Raw genomic sequence first — 24,217 nt, forward strand, 5'->3', positions numbered from 1 at the left:
TTTCGGACCAATCCAGAAGCTGCTCACGGTCGCGTCTCACCGTTCATGAAGCTCCTCGGTTCTACGATAATTACCCTCCAGTAATCAGTCACCAGTCGTCACCACTGATCAGTATAAGACATGACCAGATGTTTGTAAAGCAGTTTGCCTTGTTTAGGTTGGATACGGAGAAGATACATCGAACACTAAGACTATACAGTACGTCACATTGATGTTCATGTTACAGTAAGAGACAATCGAACAATGTTATTTTTCCACTTCGTTCCTTTTTAGTTGTGGTTAAACATTTTAGCAGTGAGTGAATCCTCCAACCTTCAGTACCGACACAGAGATGGAGCTGCATCAGTCGATGTTATGACGTCATAACGGGCAGGCTAATGTAGGGTTAGGGTTAAGACGTCATAAACACGTTTTCTTAAAAAAAGTGATAAAAAAACTTAGCAGCAAAGTTTGTCTGTGTTGTCATGTAACGTAGTGATATCACAACTGTGCTTGTCAAGACATGAATCAGTTCATTAACTATTAATGATTGTTGAGTTTTTTTCCCCTGGATTAAATATTTTTGGAATATACAGTAAACCATTTGCATTTTTGAAACTCTCCTACCCAGAAATCCTACCCAGAAATAACAACACCAATGCAGTCTGTTTACTGACTTCCAGGATTGATCGCTTCTTACATAATTTTCAACTGCTGCAGCAATAACTAGTGAAACCAGGTTTAATACGTTTTGAAAGAACGTTCCACAAACAGAACAGCTCACTTTAAAACTCTTACAGATTCTAATAAAACCACGCCCAGAGGACCAATACAGTCTCTACTATATGTTGCTTCGTTTCACTTTTTATTTGTTGTGTCATTATTGTTTATGTGAAGCAGAGCCTGCACTGGGAAAGAACTGAATAAAATTTGATGATCAAATTTCTCACAGCTATAAAAAAAGAGAAGAAGCAGAGCTACTAGAAAGTAACACAACACTGCCCTCTTGTGTCCTTTTATCCTGACTACACTTTCAGGGTAAAGTCTAAAAAAATCCTTCATGCACCGAGCTCGTTTGGTTTCTGTCTATTTATTCTACCCGCTAACCTGCTACCAGGGTTCTACATCTGACTCTTTGTCCTCATCTGCAGGAATCATCAGACTCAATTACTGGTTCAACCATCCCGTCTGTGTTCAGTTACTGGTTTAACCATTCTGTCTGTGTTCAGTTACTGGTTTAACCATTCTGTCTGTGTTCAGTTACTGATTTAACCATTATGTCTGTGTTCAGTTACTGGTCCAACCATCCCATATGTGTTCAGTTACTGGTTTAACCATTCTGTCTGTGTTCAGTTACTGGTTTAACCATTCTGTCTGTGTTCAGTTACTGGTCCAACCATTCTGTCTGTGTTCAGTTACAGTACTGGTACAACTATTCTGTCTGTGTTCAGTTACAGTACTGGTACAACTATTCTGTCTGTGTTCAGTTACTGGTACAACTATTCTGTCTGTGTTCAGTTACTGGTCTAATCGCCCTGTCTGTGTCTGTTATTGCTTGTTGTTGTTCTCTGAGCCTGGTTCAAATGGAGGTTTCTTCCACTACAAAGAGGATTTTTTCCTTTAAACTGTTTATATCAAAATGTAATTACAGATTTTTCAATTAAAAGGCTTGCTCAACTGAATTTTCTTAGATTGTCTATTTAGTTATATTTCTGTAAGGTCTGAAACCTTCTTTGTCAAGTGTCTTGCGATCCTTTTGTTTTAGGTTTTATAATGAGCTGATATGAATTGAACACCAGGAATGGAAGCACAAACGCTGTTGTTTCTTCTTGGTACTACATGCCTAAGCCATAAATATATAAATATGTCTTATGTTCCTTGTAATCCATTTTTTTTCATGATGTGAAATGCTATACTGACCTTTTGACAAGGAGCAGCATGAGTTCAAATAAAGCACATCCTTGAATTATTATGGTTCAGAGATTTTGTACAGGGCTGTCACAGCAGATGATCGACTCAAATAGAATATGTGAGCTTACTCATATGCCTGTGATTATGGCTATTGACGCCTGTAAATATTATGATGTGGCTGCGTTTCAGTAAAACATTGTTGTCGCTTCCCTGGTATCTGCAGCAAACATCAGCCTCCTGTTTCTCCAAGTTCTTAACAACTGATCATGATGTAAACCTTCTTAGCAGCTGAAGTCGAATCTATAGATTGTAATCTAGGACAATAACTGAATAGCAGCAATTTATTCTCGATTCTTCGATTCTCATTATTATTATTTTTCATTATTTGGACATTCACTGAAATGCTTTTTATTCAAGTTAGATGTTAACTGCCTGAATTCCGGTTGTGTTTTATTTTGAAGCCATGTTTTCTGTTTCAGTTTGTCCCTAATGATGTTGTCTTTACTTTTCTAATTGTCGCACAGAATAGAATAGAAAAGAATAGAAATACTTTATTGATCCTAGGGGGGAAATTGCTCAACTGTCTTTTTTCTCTGTGTCTGTAGGTTGAGTCTTAGTTTGTTGCATCGTTCTTTTAGCTGCCGAACTCATGTCACAGTTAGTAATTTTGCCTTCCTGATCTTACGCATCGTTTTTCTGAAGTAATTTGACCACAGCCCCCCCCCCCCCCCCCCCCCCCCCCCCCCATACACACACCTGCTCCACCGCTCCGGTCTCAGTCCTGTTCTGACGACACTCCATTATTGTGATCAGGCTGAGCCCTGTATATGTACATGCATGTGTCATCAGTCACCAGGACACTACACGCTCTGTATAGACTTTATTATGAATGGATGCATTACATTTACAGTGGTTATTACAGGTGTAGACTCTTTTTGTTTCCTGTCCTCGTGCGACCCTGCTCTCAGATGCACTTTGAGACGGGCTGCATGAATAAGGAAGCGGAGCGTCTTCTGGAGTCTGGGTCAGTAGATAAGACGCTGACATTAAAGCAGGTCAGGTTCACAGAGCTGAAGCCAAACAGAGGCTTTAAAAGTGGAACCAAAGTTCTCCTCACTCTTAAAGTTAAGTTGCTTCCTTTGATACAACAACAACAACAACATCAGTGTTTGATAGCGTCATGATGGAACAGGCCACTTTCAGCCTGCAGCACTGCCGTTGCCTAAAACACTGTAGAAAAGCAGCAAAGCGACTATTTAGCTACTGGAACAACAAACCTGAAGACTTTGGTGCTTTTCTTACAGTAACTTATAGATATGCAAAAAAGAGAGACAGCAGCAAAGCAAATATGTGTGTTGTCCAATATACTGACGCCACATATAACACTGGAGTCACAATGAAGCCCAGTGACACACACAAACAGGAAATGCACATAAATACAGCAGCCGTCGCCTAGGCTTTAATGCAAAGCTTGATCCGAGTGAGGCAACTTGTAGTAGACTTTCCTCCTCACCGGGATGCCCTGCCTGTGACCTGCAACACAAACCAAAGCAAACCAAAACAGGCGTCAGAGTGATGGCCGTGCGTCGCGTCACATCAACGGCGGCGCCGTACCGCTCTTGCGCTTGATGCACTTCTTGAAGCACTGCTTGCGGGTTTGGAAGTTGTTGTCGTTTCCCCCACAGCCGCTGTAGATGAACGCGCGGCACCTCCGGGTGGCCGGGTCGAAGGCGAACCTCCTGTCCTCTCCCTCACACGTTCCCCTCTCCTCGGGGCTCAAGCACGCGGGGTCGCGCTTCAGATCTGCAAAACACAACGGGAGCCGGTGAAGCCGGAGGCGGCGCCATCACGTGCAGGCAGGGGGCACCGTGGCACCGTTAAAGGAGACACACAGAGGCTGCTTCCACAGAACCGCCTCAGGCCACTCACAAAGGCTTGGACCGGACAGTGGAAGTCACCAGTTCCCCGGGTGTCCTCCAGTATAACACAGTGTATGAGCACAACCGTGAAATGACACCGCCCTGCCGTTTCCTCTGTGGCCTGTCAGTGCACTTCCTTTTCTGACCACTAGATGTTGCTCTACGACTACACTCTCTCCGTCTGCACAACTGAATCCTTTGGCTTTTAATACCAGTTAATCTGAGATGTTTATCACATAAACACACACACACACACACACACACACACACACACACACACACACACACACACACACACACACACACACACACACACACACACACACACACACAGGCAGAAGCAGCCCCTCATCTTTCCCCTCTACATTTTCTGACAAGGCTGGAATTGAATTACAGCTGTTTGGAGCATTCGGGTCCACAACTTTGATATGAGCTCCCCTGGCACTAATACACAAGACGTGTGACAAACGGGCAGTGGGAAACCAGGAGGCACTGACAGACACTGTTTCTGCCCTTTACCTTTCACAACAAAAGCAGCTTTACGAGCCGTCTGCCGTCTATGCATCAAGGAACCCTGACATTTAATTTGACTTTATTGTTGCACAGCAACGTTTTTGGCAACACCCACGGGTTTAAAAACCAATTAGCTTCGCTTCGGGTTCAGGTGTGAGGCCAAACTCAGCATGAAGCTCTACGGACTAGAGGAGTGATTTAATTCTGCCTCAGGAACCTTCAGCTGGACTGAACCATTCAACGTTACATGTGATCACTCCAGCTCCTCCAGAACTCAGTTTCATGTTCTTCATCATCATCATCATCATCATCATGATCCTTTCTTACCTTTTGTTTCTTGATTAGCGTTGTTCAGTTGCACTTGAGACTCAAACACAGTCTGTTCTCCTGAGAAGCAAAAACAACCTCAGTACAGAAAGAAAGTTCAGCACAGAAGCCACACATTCCTCCTAGACAGGGTCCCCTTTCCACATGTGAACTGTGGTTGACCACATCCCATCCCCACTGTGGGCTAATCATCCCCCCACAGCCGTCATACCAGTTAAGAAGGTCGGCTGAGCATCTTCCAACCGCCTCAGCTCCGGCGCCTGACTGGGTTTTGCTGTAGACATGGAAAAAAAAGAGGGAAATCTCATCAAGTCCCAGTGATCAATCATAATTGAAGTGTGCTTAATTCCATTAATGTGATTGGAGAACGGGGCTCGGGCTTCACACGGACCAAAGCATCTGCGCCAGTGTTATCTGAGGACACATCACATGAGCAGAACCAGCCCGGTTCGTTTGAGCGCTTCTAGTGATCTAGTCACGTTCACGGTCGGTTCAACAGTTTGAGAGATGGAACCATTGTTATTTTGTCATCAATCTATTTATGATGTGAAGGCAGAAGAGCATAACTGACATGCTGCTTCGATGTAAAAGCAGCAAAGCAATTATTTCACTTGGCTTGAATTAAAGAGACTTCAATTACGGGTCTGACACGGGTCAGACGTCTACAGAGCTTCCAATGCTGCGAAGCAGGTCATTACTTACTGTAACCTCAGCACTCGCTGTCCTACTGTGATTTGTTCATTAAAACCTGACCTCGACCCACCTGGGTTCTGGCACTTGGCCTGGCAGGCCTCCATGCTCTTGAAGTTGTTAGCGTTGCCGAAGCAGCCGCCGTAGAAGAAGCTCTTGCACTGCTGACTCTCCGTGTCGAAGAAGTAGCGCGTCACCAGCCCTCGACAGGGACCCGGAGCCTCCGGGAGGTGACACGGGTCCTTGTCATCTGGGAAGTGAAGATGTAGGAGGTGAGAAATGACAACCCGGCACCAGTCCACCCCTTGGTGTTGGACCGGCTCCTCACACAGCTTCACACGCTTGGTTAGAAACGAGGACGACGTGGGAGAAAACAAGGGTGCGGGAGCGTTTCATGTCTGACCTTGTTTCACGGCTGATCCGTTAGTGAGTCGAGATGTTTTACACAGTTAAAAATGTGCTTTGTTTGTATTGAGTAGCTACTGTTTCACTACTGTTTCTTTTTAGTTTTTTTTTGCTCAGAACACAGAGCTCTGACGCTGAACATGGCTCAATCAAAGTTTCAGGGCGTCCAAACTTAACGACCCGGTGATGAAAGTGTGAACAATCAGTTCAGGGTAGAAAGGATCTGGATTTTGTGTGATGACCTGCAGCTGTAAGAGGGTGAGGGAGGAGCCGGCCCAGGGACCAGATACACTACTGCAAACCTGTGTAAACCATGAAGGGTCACAACCCGTTTTGTAGCCAGTTCATTACACAAACTCAGCCCGTTCCTCTTTACGCTCCTCTGCTCGGACTCGTTCCTCATCCCAGCTAAGGCTACCTGCAGAGAACGCACGTCTGATCTCTGACTGACCATCCCAACACAAACCAAGAGGTGTAATTCTCCCAATCGAACAGCTTTAAGTGACGACAAAGCGCCACGGCTGAGTCCAAACCAGTCCCACTGTGAGGCTGTTTGACTTACCAGCCTCTGCTGAAGGGTGAGAGCGATTGAAATGCATTACTGTAGGATGTGAACACACTTAGGAGGTGACTTTGACTTAAACGCGTGGGCACAGACATGTCAGAGGGCAGCAGAGCTCTCCCTGCAGAGCAAAGCCGCTGAATAATTCAGAAACAACTGTCTATTAGCGCTGTGAAGGTGGAAGGAGGAGAATTATGGCTTCCCTCGCTGTGAGTCTAGCAGAGGCATTTGGCTGCTCTCCAGACAGAACCCTAATATTTCAGGATGAGCCCGGTTGTGCGTGAAAAGACTCGCATTTTTATGACTGCTTTCATATTCGGGCCCATTTGAGAGTCGTACCCAGAATGATGAGAACAATAAAAGCAGTGAAAACAAACGGCTGGACGCTGACGCTCAGACGTTTGCTCACTGCTCTGTGGTTTATGGCTGTGCAGACACGCTGCTACTCAGGTCCGCTGAAGACAAACGCAACACGAGGACCTTCTCACGACCACCAGCGGCTGTTAAAGGCCTCTTATGAATCATTAACTATCTAAATCTATTAATCCTCTTATTGTTTGGGCTCCACAGGGTACGATAACATGTCTTAGCAGTCGTGTCACGTGCAGCAGCATCCTGGTGCTCGTGCTGTTGCTCACTTTTTTAAGGCTGTTCTTACAGACTGAGCACAAGGGCACAGAGCAACAAGCGACCACCTCAAGCAGCAGAGCAAAGGCTGAGGGGACAGAGCGGCTGTGAGTCATCAGGGCTGCAGGGGATGAAAGCAGCATCGTAGACGGACGACAGGACCGTCGTCGACGGCAACCTCTACGAAACCCAGCTTCAAGCGGTCTGAGGCTGCGGCATCATGGCCGCGAGACACGACAAGGTGCTGACGAATGAGCGAAACCCACGGCAGAGATTCAAATGTCACTGATCTGATGCCGGCGCTCCACACCAACAACATCAGCGCCAAAGCTCTGAGCTTCCTGAAGTCAGGCGAGCGCTGACCTTTTGCAGTGAGAAGCAAACTCTGCTTCTGGCTGATGAGCCTCAGGGTTAAAAATGTTCACTGTTATTTGACACGCTGAACATTTAATTAAGAAGCAACTTAAGGTACGTGAGGCTGGTGTCAGGCAGTGAAATTTAAAATAAGCCTGTTAATTTCGTTTGGTTTTAAATTAAATTATAAATGCATTAAACTTAATAAGCCAGACAAGATCAATAAGGCATTAATTTGACTGCGGCTCGGCTCGAGGCTCCGAAACGTCTCCTTTGTTTGAGGTGACCACACTCGGCTCTTTGTAAAATACACTCATTGCACTGCAGTGTTTGATGAGTCCACACGCTTCACTAGCAGCTTTAGAGAAACGACCTGAACACGATTATGGTCCAAACAGGTTCATATAGCGCCAACGTTGGATCAGCTGCAGCCTAAGACACACAGAGAAACCAGTTTGTAGGAGTTCTTTTCTAATGACCTAATTATTTCTCTTCATTGAGACACATGATGTGTGTCTGTCATTGACAGTGTCTGTGCTGCCTGTGCAGTTCTACACAACTGTTACCCAGTTGTAGCCCTGCCGCTAATTAATGCGCTGCTGGTATAGTCACTGCTTTTTACTCCTACAAAGTGGATCCTAGACATCATGGTTCAAGGAACTACTTTTTTACTTTTGACTTTGGCTACACTCGATTTAAATGGAGAAGGAAGCCGATTTAAGTGACTTATCGTGCGGCTGCTGGTCTGAGGATTTCGACTGGAGTTTCTGGAGAATGCTTTGAAACCCAGACACAACTGCAGCGAGAGGCAGTTCTCACAGGGTTCCCTCTGCAGCTGACACAAAGGCAGCAGTACCTGTTTTAGCCCAAGTGAGGAATGGAAGCAGGTGGCCACCCAACGGGAAGCCGTGGATAAAACCTTCCCTGTCAAACATCTGAGAACGCAGTCCGGCCTAACGAGTAAGGTCAGAGACTGAGATGAATAATAATGAGGCGTGGACCGGTGAACCTGTACTGGAGCTGCAGCCGGCAGCACCTGAGCTTGTTTAAATCCCACATTTATGCGTACAGTCGCCTCCAGTCGATGGGGATGCAGCGAGGTCTGACTGATAAAGTGGCTTCACCGCGTCGTCCACGTCTGCGCTGTGAGTATGAGCTTAGGGATTTAAACGTTTGCCGGGCTGATTCCAGCATTGCATTGCTTTTATTGTTTATCCATTCACACAATGCGCCACGAAAAGCGTTTAATAGCTGCTGCCCAACAGGTAAAACTTGTACTGGGGAGACGACTGCTGCTACACATGTGTCATGTGTCTCATATCTCACCTCACGGTCACCGTCCTCAATGGTGTTTAAAGTTATTTCTGTTTCACTTCAGTTCACCTAATTAAATATTATTCTTATTATAACTTCTTATTCTTATTATTATTACTATAACCCTATAGCAACACAAACAAACACACAATCACAATTACGTTTGCTGACGTGCGTGCATCGACTCAGAAAAGATGACTCATGTGATTTGAATGTTTACAGCTTTTCTGGTGATAACTTATCTCCCTAATATTGTTTTACTGCCAGGAATGACACAACTTGGCTTCATGTGTGGGTTCTTGTCCCACCACAGGGAACTGGCTACAGCTGAGCTGGTCCTAATCCAAGGTCAGATGGATGCAACGTGTGTTGTTTGTTCTATAAATCAAGGTTAGACCAAGCAGGAAGAGCTTTGTGCTACAGGTTTATAGCTATGAACAGAAGCGGTGAACACCCTACCTGGCAGTGATGAAGGTTATTGTGGCTGTGGATGCTAAAGTCCGTACTGTGCCTGTGGACGTTCAAGACTAATAAAAATGCACAGACTAACTGGAGCAACATCCAAGTCATTGGCCAAACTATTGCAACTTATTTAAATGGCATGAGGTCTGACCTGTGCGAAACAAGAACGCCAGTCGCCTCCTGCTAGACACAGCTTTCAGCAGGTGCTCTGAGGTGCTGAGATGCCACGGAGCAGAACAGAACCCTGTTAACCTTCAACCCATGTTATTACTGAAGAACACACCACCAGTGCAGTGGGCTCCATTGGTTGGATAAAGTGTGTGTAATATGTGCTACATACAGTATGAGCCCAGCAACAGATGAGAGGCGAGGGCTCAGTTGATGCTGCTGTGAAGCTGTTGCGATTGACACATACTGTAGAACTAGTCAGTTAAGGTAATGATGTACAGTGGACATCTGACGATTTGAAATCCAGCTTCTCATGGATTTAGTGCAGTGCTGTGTAGAGGAAACAATTACAAGCAGCTCTCTTCAACGCTTCCATTAGGAAGGTGCCCGGAGGGACGGTGCTCAGTGCTATTGTTTGGCAGCGTTCCATTCTAACCACAGTGGAGGCTTTCATGCTCTAGGTGGTAATAAAGTCTAATGAGAAGAACCAAGCCAATTAGACATGAGAATGAAAACGCATAATAACCCGCATCCTGTTAGCGCCGAGCTAGTATCACAGCTACATGGCTCTCACCTGTGACGATGCACGTTCTCTCGCATTCCTCCAGGCTCTCGAAGTTGTTGCTGTTCCCTCCGCAGCCTCCATACTCGAACACCTGGCACGTCCTGGTGTTGACGTCGAAGAAGAAGCGCTCCTTAATGGCCTTGCAGGGCCCCGACTCGTCCTTCAGGGCGCACAGCTCGCTGAAGATGAGGGGCTCGTGCGGCGCTCCATCTGTCGAGGGCGGACAGGAAGTCACATTTTAATGCTCTGCTTCTTGTGAAATGCATTTTTAGCGGTGGGAAAAGAAATTAGGTCACAGCATCAAGCTGTAACCTCTGGCTCCGAGATAAGGTGGAGATGCTCACAGCATTGCTCCCAAAAGCCTCGAGTTAGCGAGTGTCTTTAGATACTGAGAGTTTATTAACTGCAGGTGATATGCATCATATTCATATGCATCCATACGGAGCCTGTGGCTGTGTAGTGTGTGTACAGCATAGCTTCCATACTCCTGAGCTCTAGCGTGTATTACTGATAATGTAAAGCCTCCATTACGTGAAGATGGTTACTTTATGCATTGCACTTTATGCAATTTATGCATTGTTGCCAATGTATTTATGTTCCAATGTTATCATTTCATTGGTATGCGTTTCGTGTCTTCATAGCAACCGAGTGCTGCCCCGTCCTATCGGCACAGTGATGGTAATGAGGCAGCAGCCCACCCCTACCTGCCCTCCTCATCCCAACCTAATTTACAGCTGGGATTGGGTTCACCAGTCAAAGAGCCTCGCGCTCCACCCAACCTGTGTAAAGCGAGGGAGGTGTGGCTGAGGTCAGCAGGCGTCCCCACGGAGACGGGCGCTCTGTTGTGTCTGATAAATAGAGCAGACTGAGCCCGGCTCATCTAGACGAGGTCAACCGCATCTCGGTTTGGCTTCATAGCAAAACAAAGCACTTGGACACATCCATCTGTATCTAAGCAAATACCTGAGTCAACAAGGCGGCAGATGAGACTTACAGACGAGCTTATCATCAGGAGAAACACTGACACAGCAGGGGAAAGGCCTGACCCCTGTCAGAGCTTCTTCACTTAGCAGCTGGCTCCAGTAAAGGCTGTAATTTCATACTCACACCATCAAACACAGTGAGGTCGCGCAGAGAGAAGAACCCGTGGACCCGCTGCTGCTCGTTATTTATAAGATTGCAGCTTATTCCCAATGCCTCTGTTTCCTGCGGAACAAATGCTTAGACTTAAGGTCTGCGCTCGTCTTGGTCGTGGGATGTCTTGGCCGACACACAAGCCTTTCTTTCACAGGGAGAAAATACAGACGTGGTGCAGACTGGTTCAATAAGACGGAGGGAGGAGACGCCATCGATCCGTGGTCGTCTTGTGTGAGACAGGGGAAGGTAAAGCAAACAGCGCTCTTCAATCACTCATGTCCAATTTCCTGACCAAGAAGAAAGGCAGGAGAAGATGACACTGAGACACGTTTAAACATTTTCTCTGCGAGGACGCCATGAACCACCGTTAACAAGCAGACAGACAGACCCCTGCACAACAGATTTAAGTGATCATCAATATGAATTTCAATAAATGGAATGAAAAAAATATATAATAAATTAGCAATAAGTCAAACCATACCAATGGTACAATATGAACATGATTTTAAATAAAATCAGTTATTTGAAAAAATGTTTCTCTGCAGATCCACGAAACCTTTACATCCAACCCCAGAACCTCTCAATGTTGTTATGGTGAAGCTAAATAAACATCACGATTTGGCCTCAGCAGCAGCCAGCCTCTTTCTGGATAAAGATCTAAGTTGCTCAACGGGAGCACCAGCTTCGCCTAATAGGCAGGTTCACTCAGTCTGGGGTCCAGTCCCAGCTTGTACAGTGCAACAGAAGATTATCCTGGTTTTCAACACTACAGTAACCATGGAACAGCAGACAAGAGACAGCTTGTACTACTGATTCAGTACGACAAAGCACGAGAGCACGTCGTTGCCAGGACGGGAGTAAAGTATGAGGATCTAAAACAATGAGACGGACGAAGACAGAGCAGAGCCAAGCCACAGTCACACAGCTGCAGAGAAACCGTGGCAAGGGTTTGAGAAATACAAGAAATAAAAAATGTAATATAATCAAAAGATTCACATTAATGTTAAAATAACAGTATAGTGCAAAAATAGTGCAAAGTGCAAACATAATTTCATGCTCTGACTCTGATTATGAAACAACACAATTAATCAAATTCTAGAGATAATGGAGTAAATATTGTGGTGTTGAAATAGAAAAAAAATAATTTAATGCAAAATGTCATGAGATGTAAAAGCACTGGCTTCAATCCAAACATCCAGAGAGAAGAAGCCAAAAATGTGTGACTGTGAAGCTGAATGTTGAGTGACTCCTGAGCCACCGGCCTGAAACCGTCCCACACTCAAAGCCTCCAGCTGCAGCCTCACTCAGCTGGTTCCCACCAGAAAGCATCACACTAAAACCAGAGCTTGGTCTTGGAACCACGTTGGAACAAGTTTAATATTAGTTCATTTAATAATGGTTCATTATCAAACTGGTGACGACACAGATGCACGACTGCACGTAAAACAATGGAGCAGAGAGTGAACAGTCTGGAGTTCTGAGCAGCTCCGGAGCCGAGGGCTCAGATGTGGGACAGCTCCCGGTGTGGAGCTACGGCAAACAGCCTCCGAAGCCGCTTCCCAACGACGCACGGACACGTCCCTGCCTCCGGGACAGATCTGGGCTGTGAGAGCTCTCCATGTGTGAACAGGCCTGGTCCTGCACGCCGCTAAATATAGCGTGACACATGCTGATGCTGAGTGGAAAACGACTGCAAAGAGCAGACGAGTGTGTGTTTGCTGCGTGAACTGGGCCTGGCTCTGACCACCAGCGCTGTGGGCAAACCCCCACAACCACCTGAGGACACATGCATCTTTAATCAGCTGCCTGGTGCTCGTGGGCCGGTGGTGAAGAAGGAGAAAGTAAATCATGGTCCCACCACTCGATAGCTTCCGTGGAGCCATTTGTCGAAAGCCGGTTGGACTTAACTTCGCCTCCCGCACACGCACTCAGACACAACCTCTGCGTCCGACTCGCCTCCCAGTTGCTGAAACCTGGTTGTTATCATTCCAGCTGACTTTCCTCTGGTTCCCCGCTGCAGTGCTCTTATCGTTTCCCACTTGGTCTTCATGCCAAAACCCTCGCTCCAGTAAATCTGCCAAATCCGCGCTGAGCACCAGCGAAGCCGCCAATCCCACCCAACGCCAATTAGACGCTGTCCCTGCTAGCGCTGAGCTAAGTGTGTCTGTGATGGGGTGGAGGGGGGCACGTTCACACGTCCACTATCAGCATATGACAGAATGCATGGACATATGACGATGTGAGCTCCCCATCACTGAAACAGGCCTGGAGGGCTCAACCTCCCACAGCACCATCTGCCTGACGAACGAAGCCCCAGTTCCAAAGCGCTGAGTCAATTATTCATCAAAGAAACAGACGTGAGCTAATGTAATATTTTATTATTATTATTTCTGACTCTGAACAAAGAACTATCCACTAATACACAATCGGTGGAGTTTCACTCACACAAGAGTCCTTTTCTTCAAGTCCTTCGACACGTATTTAACCTCAGCATTGTTTGTTTTGCTGATGAACCAAATGATTTAGTTGTGTCAAATATTTACCCACATCACACTAATCCTCTGGCATATTTGTGTAGCTGGCAAAGCGAAGCTCACACCGTGACGACGATACGGCTGCTGAGCTGCAGCATCGCAGGCGGTTCAGCTCCAGGTAGCAGCGGCTCCACACACATCGGTGGGAACCAAGGGGGCGTCCAGGCCAGGCGCGTCCGAGACACGATGATGAATTACAAGGTAAACGCCTCGATATGTCAATATACAACTCCAACTTGCCATGAGCCTCACAACGGCAACACAGTAACACAAAAGTAGTTATTTTATCCAACAAGAAATCAAAACACTACATTTAGTCCAGAATTCTTCAATCACTGTGGTTGGTTTATCACAAGAACCAAAAAATGGGATTATCTTGAAACAAAATAACAAATACATAAAACTAATACATATTTAAATGTAAATAAAATGTGAAGGTCCACTGATGGATGAGTCGATGCTCCAAGTTAGAGCAGAGGGTCGATGCTGCACAGGTGAGGAAGCTGGCGTCCCTGGTGTCCACCATTTGCAGATGTGGCTTTTATTTTGATGGCAGACATGATTAAAGTTGTTCTGCTGGGTCGAACCGCTGACTTGGTTGTTTGCATTTTTGCTCTTATCTCTGGCCTCTGTTGACTCCGGGACCAGTTGCTCTGTTTATAGGACTGGCTGTTCGAGAACCACCCTGATCATGGCCCGATAGCTCCAAGCGTTTGATAAATGAAGGTAGGGGACTTTCATGTGTGTGGACTTGCTGTGAACCTGAACCTGGCACATCTGAACACACTGAGGTGATGTCACGCCAGGCTGAGCAGCTGTGAGGAGCAGAAGCCTGTGTCTCACTCCCACGTGGTCTGGACCGGTGCTGACAGGAGCCGTGACTCTGGCATCAGTTTGAAAGCTCAACAAGTTGGGGCTTCGTTCTTTTCTTTGCGATATTCTCTCGCCCTTTTGTAAACTTGGAACTTCTGACGAGAGGTCTGAACCTCTCGTCACGAATGTCACGAATGTTACGAATGTTTTTGTGCTGTGTGATATCAAGAAAAACATACTGTTTTTTGTGTGTCCACAGTGGAAAAGGCTTTTCCAGTGAAGGTGCTGGGTCTGCACAGCACTACCCAGCGTCTGCACATCACTTCCCTTCCCCTTTTAATGCAGCTGTCAGTTATCGGCCAGTGCGTACAGGAAGCACATCCATCTAAAGGCCAGCTGATGTTCCAGGCATGAAGCAGATACCACTATCTCTTCAAACAAGCCAGAGCCAGTGAGTCACGGGTACAAGACATCGTCTTAACCAGTTTTCTTGTTGCTGCCGTTCACCTCGGTGAAACGTGGATTGGCTCCATGTCAACTTCCAACGAGATTAAAGGTTGCTGTACAGAGAGGCTCATAATGACCGTCAGACTTTTAACAACAGCCGGTCTGTGATTCCAAAACGTCAACAAACACCAACACCACAGGTCCAAGTTCACCCACATTTCAGATCTAATGCGTATGAATTCATGTGAAGTCAGTATCAGTTTTCTCAGCTCCTGCTGCTCAGGAGTGAGGCTTGTCCATCAGGAGCATGTCTGCACCTGATGGGCCTGAGGTCACACCAAGCAGCAAACGGATGCTGTGTGTGTAGCCGTCACTGTTAAACGTGGGTGATTTCCCTTCAGGACGCTCAGCACATCATCACTGTTCTAAGGGTTAGATTACGTTTCTTCTAATGCTTTAACACACTCCCTGATTTTCTACTCTCCCCACATCCCTGCTGTGATGCACACCAGGATGTCTGTCCTTTAATATTCTGCAGCAGGTGACTCAAGGACAGTCTGAGCCCTAACGTGACCATAATCACAATTTGCTCCAAATCAATTAGATTACATGAAGTGAGACTCGTAATGAGTTCACGGCTCATTCAGGTGATCCACTGGAATGCAGACCTACATTAGCAGCAGGACTAGACACTACACACATAAGAGGAAAGGACGGAGAAGACATCCATCCTGTGTATTTACCAGGGTGTCAGGGGCTGGAGGTGGTCCCAGTGGAGTGAGGCAAGTTGTCAGTCTGCCACACAGACACAGTCCAGACCCCATGAACAGGAGAATCTGACAACCTGTACAACAGCTGGAGGCAGTTAGTGGAATGTTAGTAAGAGGGACCTTAGCTAACGACCACTCATGTCTATTTACCTCCCAGCTGAAGTAATGCAGCTATAGAAACCACTGCCATCTTGATTTAGGTGGATCTGGAGGGAAACGTTCTCCACAGAGTGTCTGAGTGGCTGCTGTTATATCACCACAAGGATGGAAGGATGTCTGTCCTGCCCTGAGTTTCCTTTATCTCAGATCCAACAGGGATTTAAAAGCGAGGGTCTGCACAGCTTGAAGTGTTACTGGCCCACATTAAGTGTGTGTCCACATGTTCTAGTCACAGGTGTATGATAATGAAGATGGGGCGTGCTACGCAAATCCTCTTCGTCTATGGCCTGAGGTTATTTAATAAAATCACTTCAAACAGGAAGCGTGTTTCTAATTAAATTTCCCCACAAATTAATGATGAGTTTACGCCTGATTAGTGAACAGCGAGGCTGCCGATAGTGCGCAGTGATACTGACACTTACTTCCACTGGCTCTGGTATTGTTTTAACTCTGAAGTGCATGTTAATTATATGCAAATAATAAAAGCTAATCTTCTTCTTTGAACAAACCCGTGCTGAAGGTACTGCGGGTAGCATCTGTATTTACCTACGACTCCTATTCCCATATCTCGGATGAATTTGCAGTATAATTACTAAATGCTAATGTGTTTTTGTAATAAGACTGGACCTAACTTTTGTTTTGAAATATCTGAGTATACAGCACATTTGCCATAATGTGCTTTAAAGGTAAAATGTGTTGTTTGCTCATGTGAACAGTCAATGCTGTCATCTGATGGATGCATTCAGAAGCAGAAGCCAAATACCTGCTTGAAGGACTTGTGAGCCCACACGTCCACCAAGCTCCAGGCTTTGCACAGAAACAGCGGCAAGATTGTTCATTGTCTCTGCTATTGTTCTAGGTCTTTGGTCTATAGTATTGTTCCTGATCTCTAGTATTGTCCCTGGTCTCTGGTATTGGTTCAGATTTCTGGTATTGTTCCTGATATCTAGTATTGTTCCTGGTCTTTAGTATTGTTTCTGGTGTCTAGCATTGTCCCTGTTCTCTGGTATTGTTCAAGATCTCTGGTATTGTTCCTGGTCTTTAGTATTGTTCCTGGTGTCTAGTATTGTTCCTGATCTCTAGTATTGTTCCTGATCTCTAGTATTGTCCCTGTTCTCTGGTATTGGTCCAGATTTCTGGTATTATCCCTGATATCTTATATTGTTCCTGGTCTTTAGTATTGTCCCAGGTCTTTGGTATAGTTTCTAAACTCTAGTATTGTTCCTGATCTCTAGTATTGTCCCTGGTGTCTAGTATTGTTCCCTGTCTCTGGTATTGTTCCTACACTCTAGTATTGTTCCTGGTCTTTAGTATTGTTCCAGGTCTCTGGTATTGTTCCTAATACCTAGTATTGTTCCTGGTCGTTAGTATTCTTTCTAGTCTCTAGTATTGTTCCTGGTCTTTAGTATTGTTCCAAGTCTCTGGTATTGTTCCTGCACTCTAGTATTGTTCCTGGTCTTTAGTATTGTTCCAGGTCTCTGTTATTGTTCATAATACCTAGTATTGTTCCTGGTCGTTAGTATTCTTTCTAGTCTCTATTATTGTTCCTGATCTTTAGTATTGTTTTTAGTCTCTAGTATTGTTCCTGATCTTTAGTATTGTTCCTGGTCTTTAGTATTGTTTCTAGTCTATAGTATTGTTCCTGATCTCTAGTATTGTTCCTGGTCTTTAGTATTGTTCATGATCTCTATCATTGTTCCTGGTCTCTGGTATGTTTGTGTTACATTACATCGCGTGCAGGTGGCGCTCAGCTTAAAGCACAGCCTCACTGAGACACTGCCAAAATAGTCCTGAGGTTAGAACTATCCATCCATCCATCCATCCATTTTCCAAGCCGCTTATTCCCTAACGCTGGGTCGCGGGGTTGCTGGAGCCTAACCCAGCTGGCTATGGGCGAGAGGCGGGGTACACCCTGGATAGGTCGCCAGTCCATCGCAGGGCAACACAGAGACATACAACCAAGCACACACACACTCACACTCACACTCACACCTACGGGCAATGGAGAGAGTCCAATCAACCTATGCACGTCTTTGGACTGTGGGAGGAAGCTGGAGAACCTGGAGAGAACCCACGCAAGCACAGGAAGAACGTGCAAAGTCCACACAGAAAGGCACCAGGGCTGCCTCCGGGAATCGAACCCAGAACCTTCTTGCTGTGAGGCGACGGTGCTAAGGTTAGAACTAATACAACCCATTTTTTTTGTTTAGTCATTTCCTGCTTTGTCCCTGTCACTCACATTGGCCACACCCCATTGGACACTCCTACTCACACCATCTGTTGGCATCACTACCTGATACAAGCTTTCTTTGGTACATGTTTTCATTTACTTTGCTCTGCTACTCAACTTATTCCTAGTTTGTCATTCACTGCTGTCCTTCGGTCCAGTGGTAGCACTAACAGTGTGTTACCTCATGATGTCCTGTAGGTGGCAACGCCAAAGAGTAGAAACAGACGCCCCAATAAGGTAATGTTGCCAAGATGGGGACTGTAGTTCTCCTACATAAATGTATGCTTTGTTGACTCTGATTCTACATTATAACATGTCATTTTCCAACCTGACCATGTGACCTCAGTGATCGTAGGAGGGCTACTCATAAGGGGGAATGAGTGTGAGCTGAACACCACCTGCAGGTCCTTAGCGGTGACACATGCTGGTGTCAAAAGTACAGTGTTCTGACACCGAGAGCTCCCACTGAATGTTGAACTTGTCCGTGAGTCAATCTGTTACAAGGATTTAGATACTGTAAACTGTTTTTTTACATTTTTCAAATGTAGCTATTTAAAAAACTGCAAACAAAACATATATTGTTTATTGTCATGGACACAAGTAGAAACAGGATGCATCATTTGCGGATGAATGCAGCAAATGATGGCAATAATTTAACACTTAACAACTGGTTCTCTGGGTTTATACTTTTGTTATGGTGGCTAACTCTGACAAAACTGACATAACTGTTCACTTTGATACCTTCCATAGCTGCTCAGACAGTCAACATAATGGTGCCTTCACTGTGTAGCTTAGACAGACAGAACAGACTCTGTCTTTAAAATGCAACTCTGTCACCGACCTTTGGCCTCAAACACATCGTTAACAGGCCACAGCCGATGTGGGTCCATGGAAACATGAGTCACTAGAGCCGAGTAAAGAACGCACCGTAACCCCACCGCATACAGTATGTGAGTGGTCATAATTGGCTTCACACACACGCACACACACACACACACACACACACACACACACACACACACACACACACACACACACACACACACACACACACAATGTGTCATATGCTTTACTGTACATCCTTGGAGCTATAGAGATGCCTAAAGCAAACAGCACATTCATTTTAACATCACTGACGATTAACTTTACTACTAAATGTAACACTTATTATTTCATACTCAATAATGATGATCATGTTTTGGAAATTACAGCTTCATTTCACTCTGCGACCAACTGAGGGTTTCATCCAGCCCTGACCATAGAGCAGCTGAACTGGTTGAGCCAGTGGATTAACGCTGGCAAAGAGAATGTTCCTTGGAGACAAACCTTTAACTTTAAAATCATATGTAACATATTCATAGATAGAAGAGAAGACTTTGACATCTGTTTCCAAATCCTAGGTTTTAATTTCTAAAGACAGTGTGTTTTATTTTGAGGTATTATACTTCTTGTCACAAACAAACAGTCAGGGTTCCTTCCACCAAAGCCATTGTGGCATAAGAGGAGGCAGAAGGTCACAAAAAAGATCCGAAACGCTTCACGTGCACTTTGGATCGGACGCGCCTCCACTTAGCGCTTTCAGGCAGCAGCTCGTTGGGTGTGTGACATTTACTCTCAGCCGCTTTATTGTTGCGAAGGTTCTGTTGCAACATGACAGGACGAGGAGGTACCGAGCGGGTCAGGTGTGGGTCGCGGCCGGAACGCGGACTGCCGTCGATCAGGACTTTGGCCATGACGCACCTTAGGAACTTACTGTAAAGGGTTCAACGCGCAACAAAACAACGCATGCAGTGCGCCAGCTGTTGCGCCGATAAGAGGAACGCGCTCACGGCAGTTTATACCATATATAACAAACACACATAGAAAATAGATGAAATAACCCGGGTCGTCCCTGTTGACACGTATTAGCTTTAAAGACCATATGACGACAGACCGATAATAACGAACTAAAAGCGCAAGTCGATAAGTTCACTTCTTTCCATTTTACGCACAGGGACGCTGTGTTCTGAGCTCAGGGGAACTGAACGCGGTCAAAATGTTTCAAACCATACGTTATCTTACCGTGTCCATGCCTTTTGCAGGAGCCACGACGGACGAGGAGCCACACGACGCACCAAAGCCACCACTTGCCTGCTGCCATGCTGCTGAACGACGTGCTGGTCCGCGCTCACTGTCAACTTTGGAGCAAAACTTCATCAAGTTTAAGCGCTCAAGTTGTGCGCGCGCGCGTGTGTGGGCGCGTACTTCCGTTTGATAAGACGGTGCATTAACACATTGCAATTTCCCGTAACTTCCTTGTGGGAGACTTCACAGTAAGGAAATAAAAGGTCGCGCTATATACATTTTACTGGAAAATGATGCAGTGGAACAACAATGACAGAACCAAAGGCATGTCTCTGTGTCTGGAGCTGATGAAATGTAACAGCTGAGCCCCAGGTTCCTTCTTTTCAGCCCCTGAACACACTTTATTTCAAAGCAGCTCATCTGCCCCAATGAGACGTTTCTGTGTGAGGCCCATTATCCAGACGAGAGGACCAGAGCTTTTGAAAACCCCTTTAGCCGCTTCAGCCCTGGTGACACAGTGCCCTTTGCTTTGACCTGGCAGATATGAAAGTGTCCTCTGAGAACTTGAATGGAATTATTCCACTGTGTCAGATGCAGCGCTGTGCAGTAGAACTGTGTTAAACAGACAGTGTCAGGAAGAGTTTTTACTGATTCAGAAGTTGAAGATGTCTGTTGATTCTGCTCCACACTCTGAAACCATGTGCCTTGAGTATTTATGAATATTAGGAGGTATTATCATTATTTTCATTTTTGGGTGCCAGGTCTGTGCAGACATTAGTGCCTGATGTGAGGTCAGACAACTATCAGCTGCTCTCAGATATATGAAGACATGAATCCAAAGCAAAATAATTAAATTAACAAAAAAAATAAATTATTTAAATTTCTGGATTCTGCGTTGAGGTGTTGACAGGGAGAATGTTGTTACTCACAAAAATTGGTAAATAATGTGAAGTACATGTGAAGGTTCAGTGTTAATTACAGAAGTCCTGGCTCTCATTTCAGCATCCTCTGAAGTATAGAATTAGTTCTTTAACTTCCGTGTGAAATACACCAAATACTGACCGATGCAAAATGATGGAAATCTCACTGTTAACCCTGTCCTCGCATGGCGCCACAGTTGCCACGACAACCGCACTCCTCTTCAGATTGGGTTCATTTCCTAAGAACAGCTGGAAAGCTGAGTGCAGGGAAAGTCAATATTTGTTTACCCTCCTACAGGGATTCTGAGGTGTCACCAAACACACCTCCTCATGAAGCTCATAAAAGAAGGAGGTGACAGGAGGTCAAGGAACCCACAGAAACCTGGGGGGCCAGAAAGCTCAGTCAGCCTTCAGGCTAATAAAAGATTTGAAATGAAGCCACGAAGAGATGCAATTGTTCATTTATATCATTACAATACGTGATCCTCCCAAGGAGATGCTGTTAGCTTTATGAGTCAGCCAAATGCATCACATCCATCCACCCTGAGTAAACCATGACTCTTTTCCATTTCACATTGGCTCATATCAGTGTGGCGCCAACTCCAAACAGAAACGTCCTCATTCACAGTGATCCAGATCCAAAGCTGTGATTTGGATTGAAACATTCACATTTACTGGAAAGACCATCAGAGAGATCAGTCATCAGTCTGCATAGAAACTAGTCATATATTTCTTTATAATAGCTATAATACACACTCACTGATAGAATCATTTTTATATGTACACAGAAACAGTCCCCTGATGAGTAACTACTGTAGGTGAATGTTTGCTAAACTGTCATCTGTGTTTGATGAACTTTGATAGTCCTCGAGTGCATTTTACTATTTACTGTATACTCTAGATCTGATTATAGCTTTATGTTACTATGGTTTTATTTTGTAAGGTGTTTTGACTGAACTTCCTGTCTGCACCACATGGAAAAGACCAGAGGTGTGTGTTGCGTGATGGATATGATGGCAGGAGAAGCTCTGAGAGGGAGTTCACCTGCCGTCGGGTGTCACTTGGTTTAGTTTGAAGGTTCCACCACATGCTGCAGCACAGGATCCGCTGGAAAAGAGCAACACTGTGTCTAGTTTAATGTTTAAAGGTGCCTGAGCCAAAAGACACCAGCATGGATGATGTCAACCCAGCTGAACAAAGGTCTGAATCACTGCCCCACAGTCTCAGTGTCAGTGTTTGCACATCTGTGGACTTGTAGTTTGTCAGGAAACAGGAGTCACTATTAGCGCCTGCGACTTCGGCTCCTGTCATGATGGTTCCTGCTCCCACATCAAGGCGCATGACTGTGGATCAGCTCGGGTGAGGAAGCAAAAGTCACACATTCACGGTCACAGGTTTCTTGTGTGCTCACTTTCCAGTGATCTACTGACCCAAATACTCATGGGAGAATCCTGCTGCCTGGAACCATGGCATCATGTGTCAGCTGGTTTTAGACGGCGAGTCACAGTCAACGGAACCACACGAGCATCTGGAGGCTTATTGTAAGAGACATCTCCATCACAGCCACAATTCTTCATTCACTCCAGCTCCACTTCATTCTGTCAGCGTTTATTTATGGATGGACTGAGTCAGGATTTGATGATTTGATGGTCCTGCAGGTGTTGACTGAGGACACGCTCCTTATGACTCATCATGGCGAAGGCCGCAGCTGCAACATCTGCTGGCTTTAATGTGAGATCCCGCTGGTTCGTGTGACCATCTGCTGCACTTCATCACTGGGGTCTGCACTCAGTGGACGCATACAAGCTGTCTCAAAGACAAGTCGAACCCAGGTCACAGGAACCACCAGACGCGTCCAGGAACAGACACTGGGTTGCGTCTCTGGGCGCTGAGTCATCTGCAGGCTGATTAAAGCATGTTTTAACAGATGATGATCATCCAGTAGGAGCCTGGTCCTATTCATGCAGACGCCACCTAGTGCCAGAACCATGAACAACAATGCTGAGAGCAGCCTTATCAACCTTGCACGTCCAGCAGAATCCAGCAGAACCTTCTGCTAGAGGTGTTGACATGTTAGTGTGAACTACGGGAACTTACAGGGATCAAACCTGGAAAGTGTGTGTTAGTCAGGTACAGTGTGTGTGTGCATAAGTGCATGTGTTTAGGTCACCAGGGCCTTAAATGTAAGTCACAAATAAAAGCTGCTTCATTTAGGGACAGTCACCTTTTAGTTGTGATGTTGTCTTTCGGTGCAGCATTGAGAGCAGTCAGGGTTTTGCCTTCTGTTCCTGGATGTGAATGAGCGTCTGTAGACTCCTCTGTATCTGAACCAGGCTCTGGAAGGATCCTTCCCTTCTATTTACCCCAAAACAAGTGGGTCAGGCAGCATCAATGAAGCCCTGGATACGGATGGAAATAGACTCACTACTGTCTACTACTCTACTACGGAGCAGGCTAATGTGAAACAATGAAGCCTGAGGGGCCACTTAACGGACTCCACAGAGGAAATGCAAAGAAGAGCACAGTGGTTAAAAGACGAAAGTAAAAGCAGGAGATCAAGTATGAAACGTTCACATTGGGCTGAATCAGAGAGTGATCCAGTAATCTCACTGTGAAGAAACTCTGGAAAAGCAAAGCACAATCCGATTCAAAGCATCGTGTCTAAGCCTCTCACACACACACGCATGTACGCACGCACGCACGCACGCACGCACGCACGCACGCACACACACACACACACACACACACACTTTGTGCTTCCAGGCTCATGGTCCAGAGAGAAAATGAGCTGTCAATTGTTTTACTTTTGAAAAGATCAAATATGCAGCATGAAATGAAAAATGATTAAATTTCTCACACACCAAACTAATAATTCCACACAAGTCCCTCAGAGGCTGCAGCAGCTTGTTCAGGTCATTTAAATGTTTTGATCTGATCATTTGAGATCGGCTTCGTTAGTGGTTCTGTGAACCGCTGAGCTGTCCGTTCTCATGCCGGCGTTCCTCTGCTGTGATTCCATTCAAATGTCAAATTAGCTTCATATCATTTGCTGCATGCTGTAGCCCAAAGGTGAATATCAGACAAACTAGATGATGAGGATTATTGCAGCAGGTTCATGCTAGAGGGAACATTAATGGGAGATGCTGAGGTGGTGGGAGCTGCAGCTCTCCTTTTCCAGTTAGTGTGTGAAACATCTCCCCAGCCCAGAGGATCAGTAAAGATCACGTTCTGACCCTGACAGTTGAAAAGTTCCCACATGTGGCTTTAAAGCAGTTCACAAGCTCAGAACCAGAACACATGGTTCTCCTCGTGGCAGCCTTTTTCTGGATAATTCTGTTTTCTTGGTG

At 45.6% G+C, this 24,217-nt stretch overlaps 1 protein-coding gene across 1 annotated transcript; it reads right to left on the reverse strand.

Moving 5' to 3' along the window:
* Nucleotides 1–2,757: 2,757 nt before the first annotated feature.
* tfpia (tissue factor pathway inhibitor a) lies at nucleotides 2,758–20,138 on the reverse strand. Its single transcript, XM_029137296.3, has 7 exons — nucleotides 19,948–20,138; nucleotides 9,806–10,006; nucleotides 5,413–5,589; nucleotides 4,861–4,923; nucleotides 4,650–4,709; nucleotides 3,505–3,693; nucleotides 2,758–3,423 (listed from the first exon to the last, which is right to left on the reverse strand). Exons 1-7 carry the CDS (start codon nucleotides 20,024–20,026, stop codon nucleotides 3,350–3,352), a joined length of 843 nt encoding a protein of 280 aa, XP_028993129.1. The 5' UTR covers nucleotides 20,027–20,138; the 3' UTR covers nucleotides 2,758–3,349.
* Between the last annotated feature and the right edge of the window lie 4,079 nt (nucleotides 20,139–24,217).

The sequence above is a fragment of the Betta splendens genome, chromosome 21 (genome assembly GCF_900634795.4).
Source record: "Betta splendens chromosome 21, fBetSpl5.4, whole genome shotgun sequence".
NCBI classification, from domain to species: domain Eukaryota; kingdom Metazoa; phylum Chordata; class Actinopteri; order Anabantiformes; family Osphronemidae; genus Betta; species Betta splendens.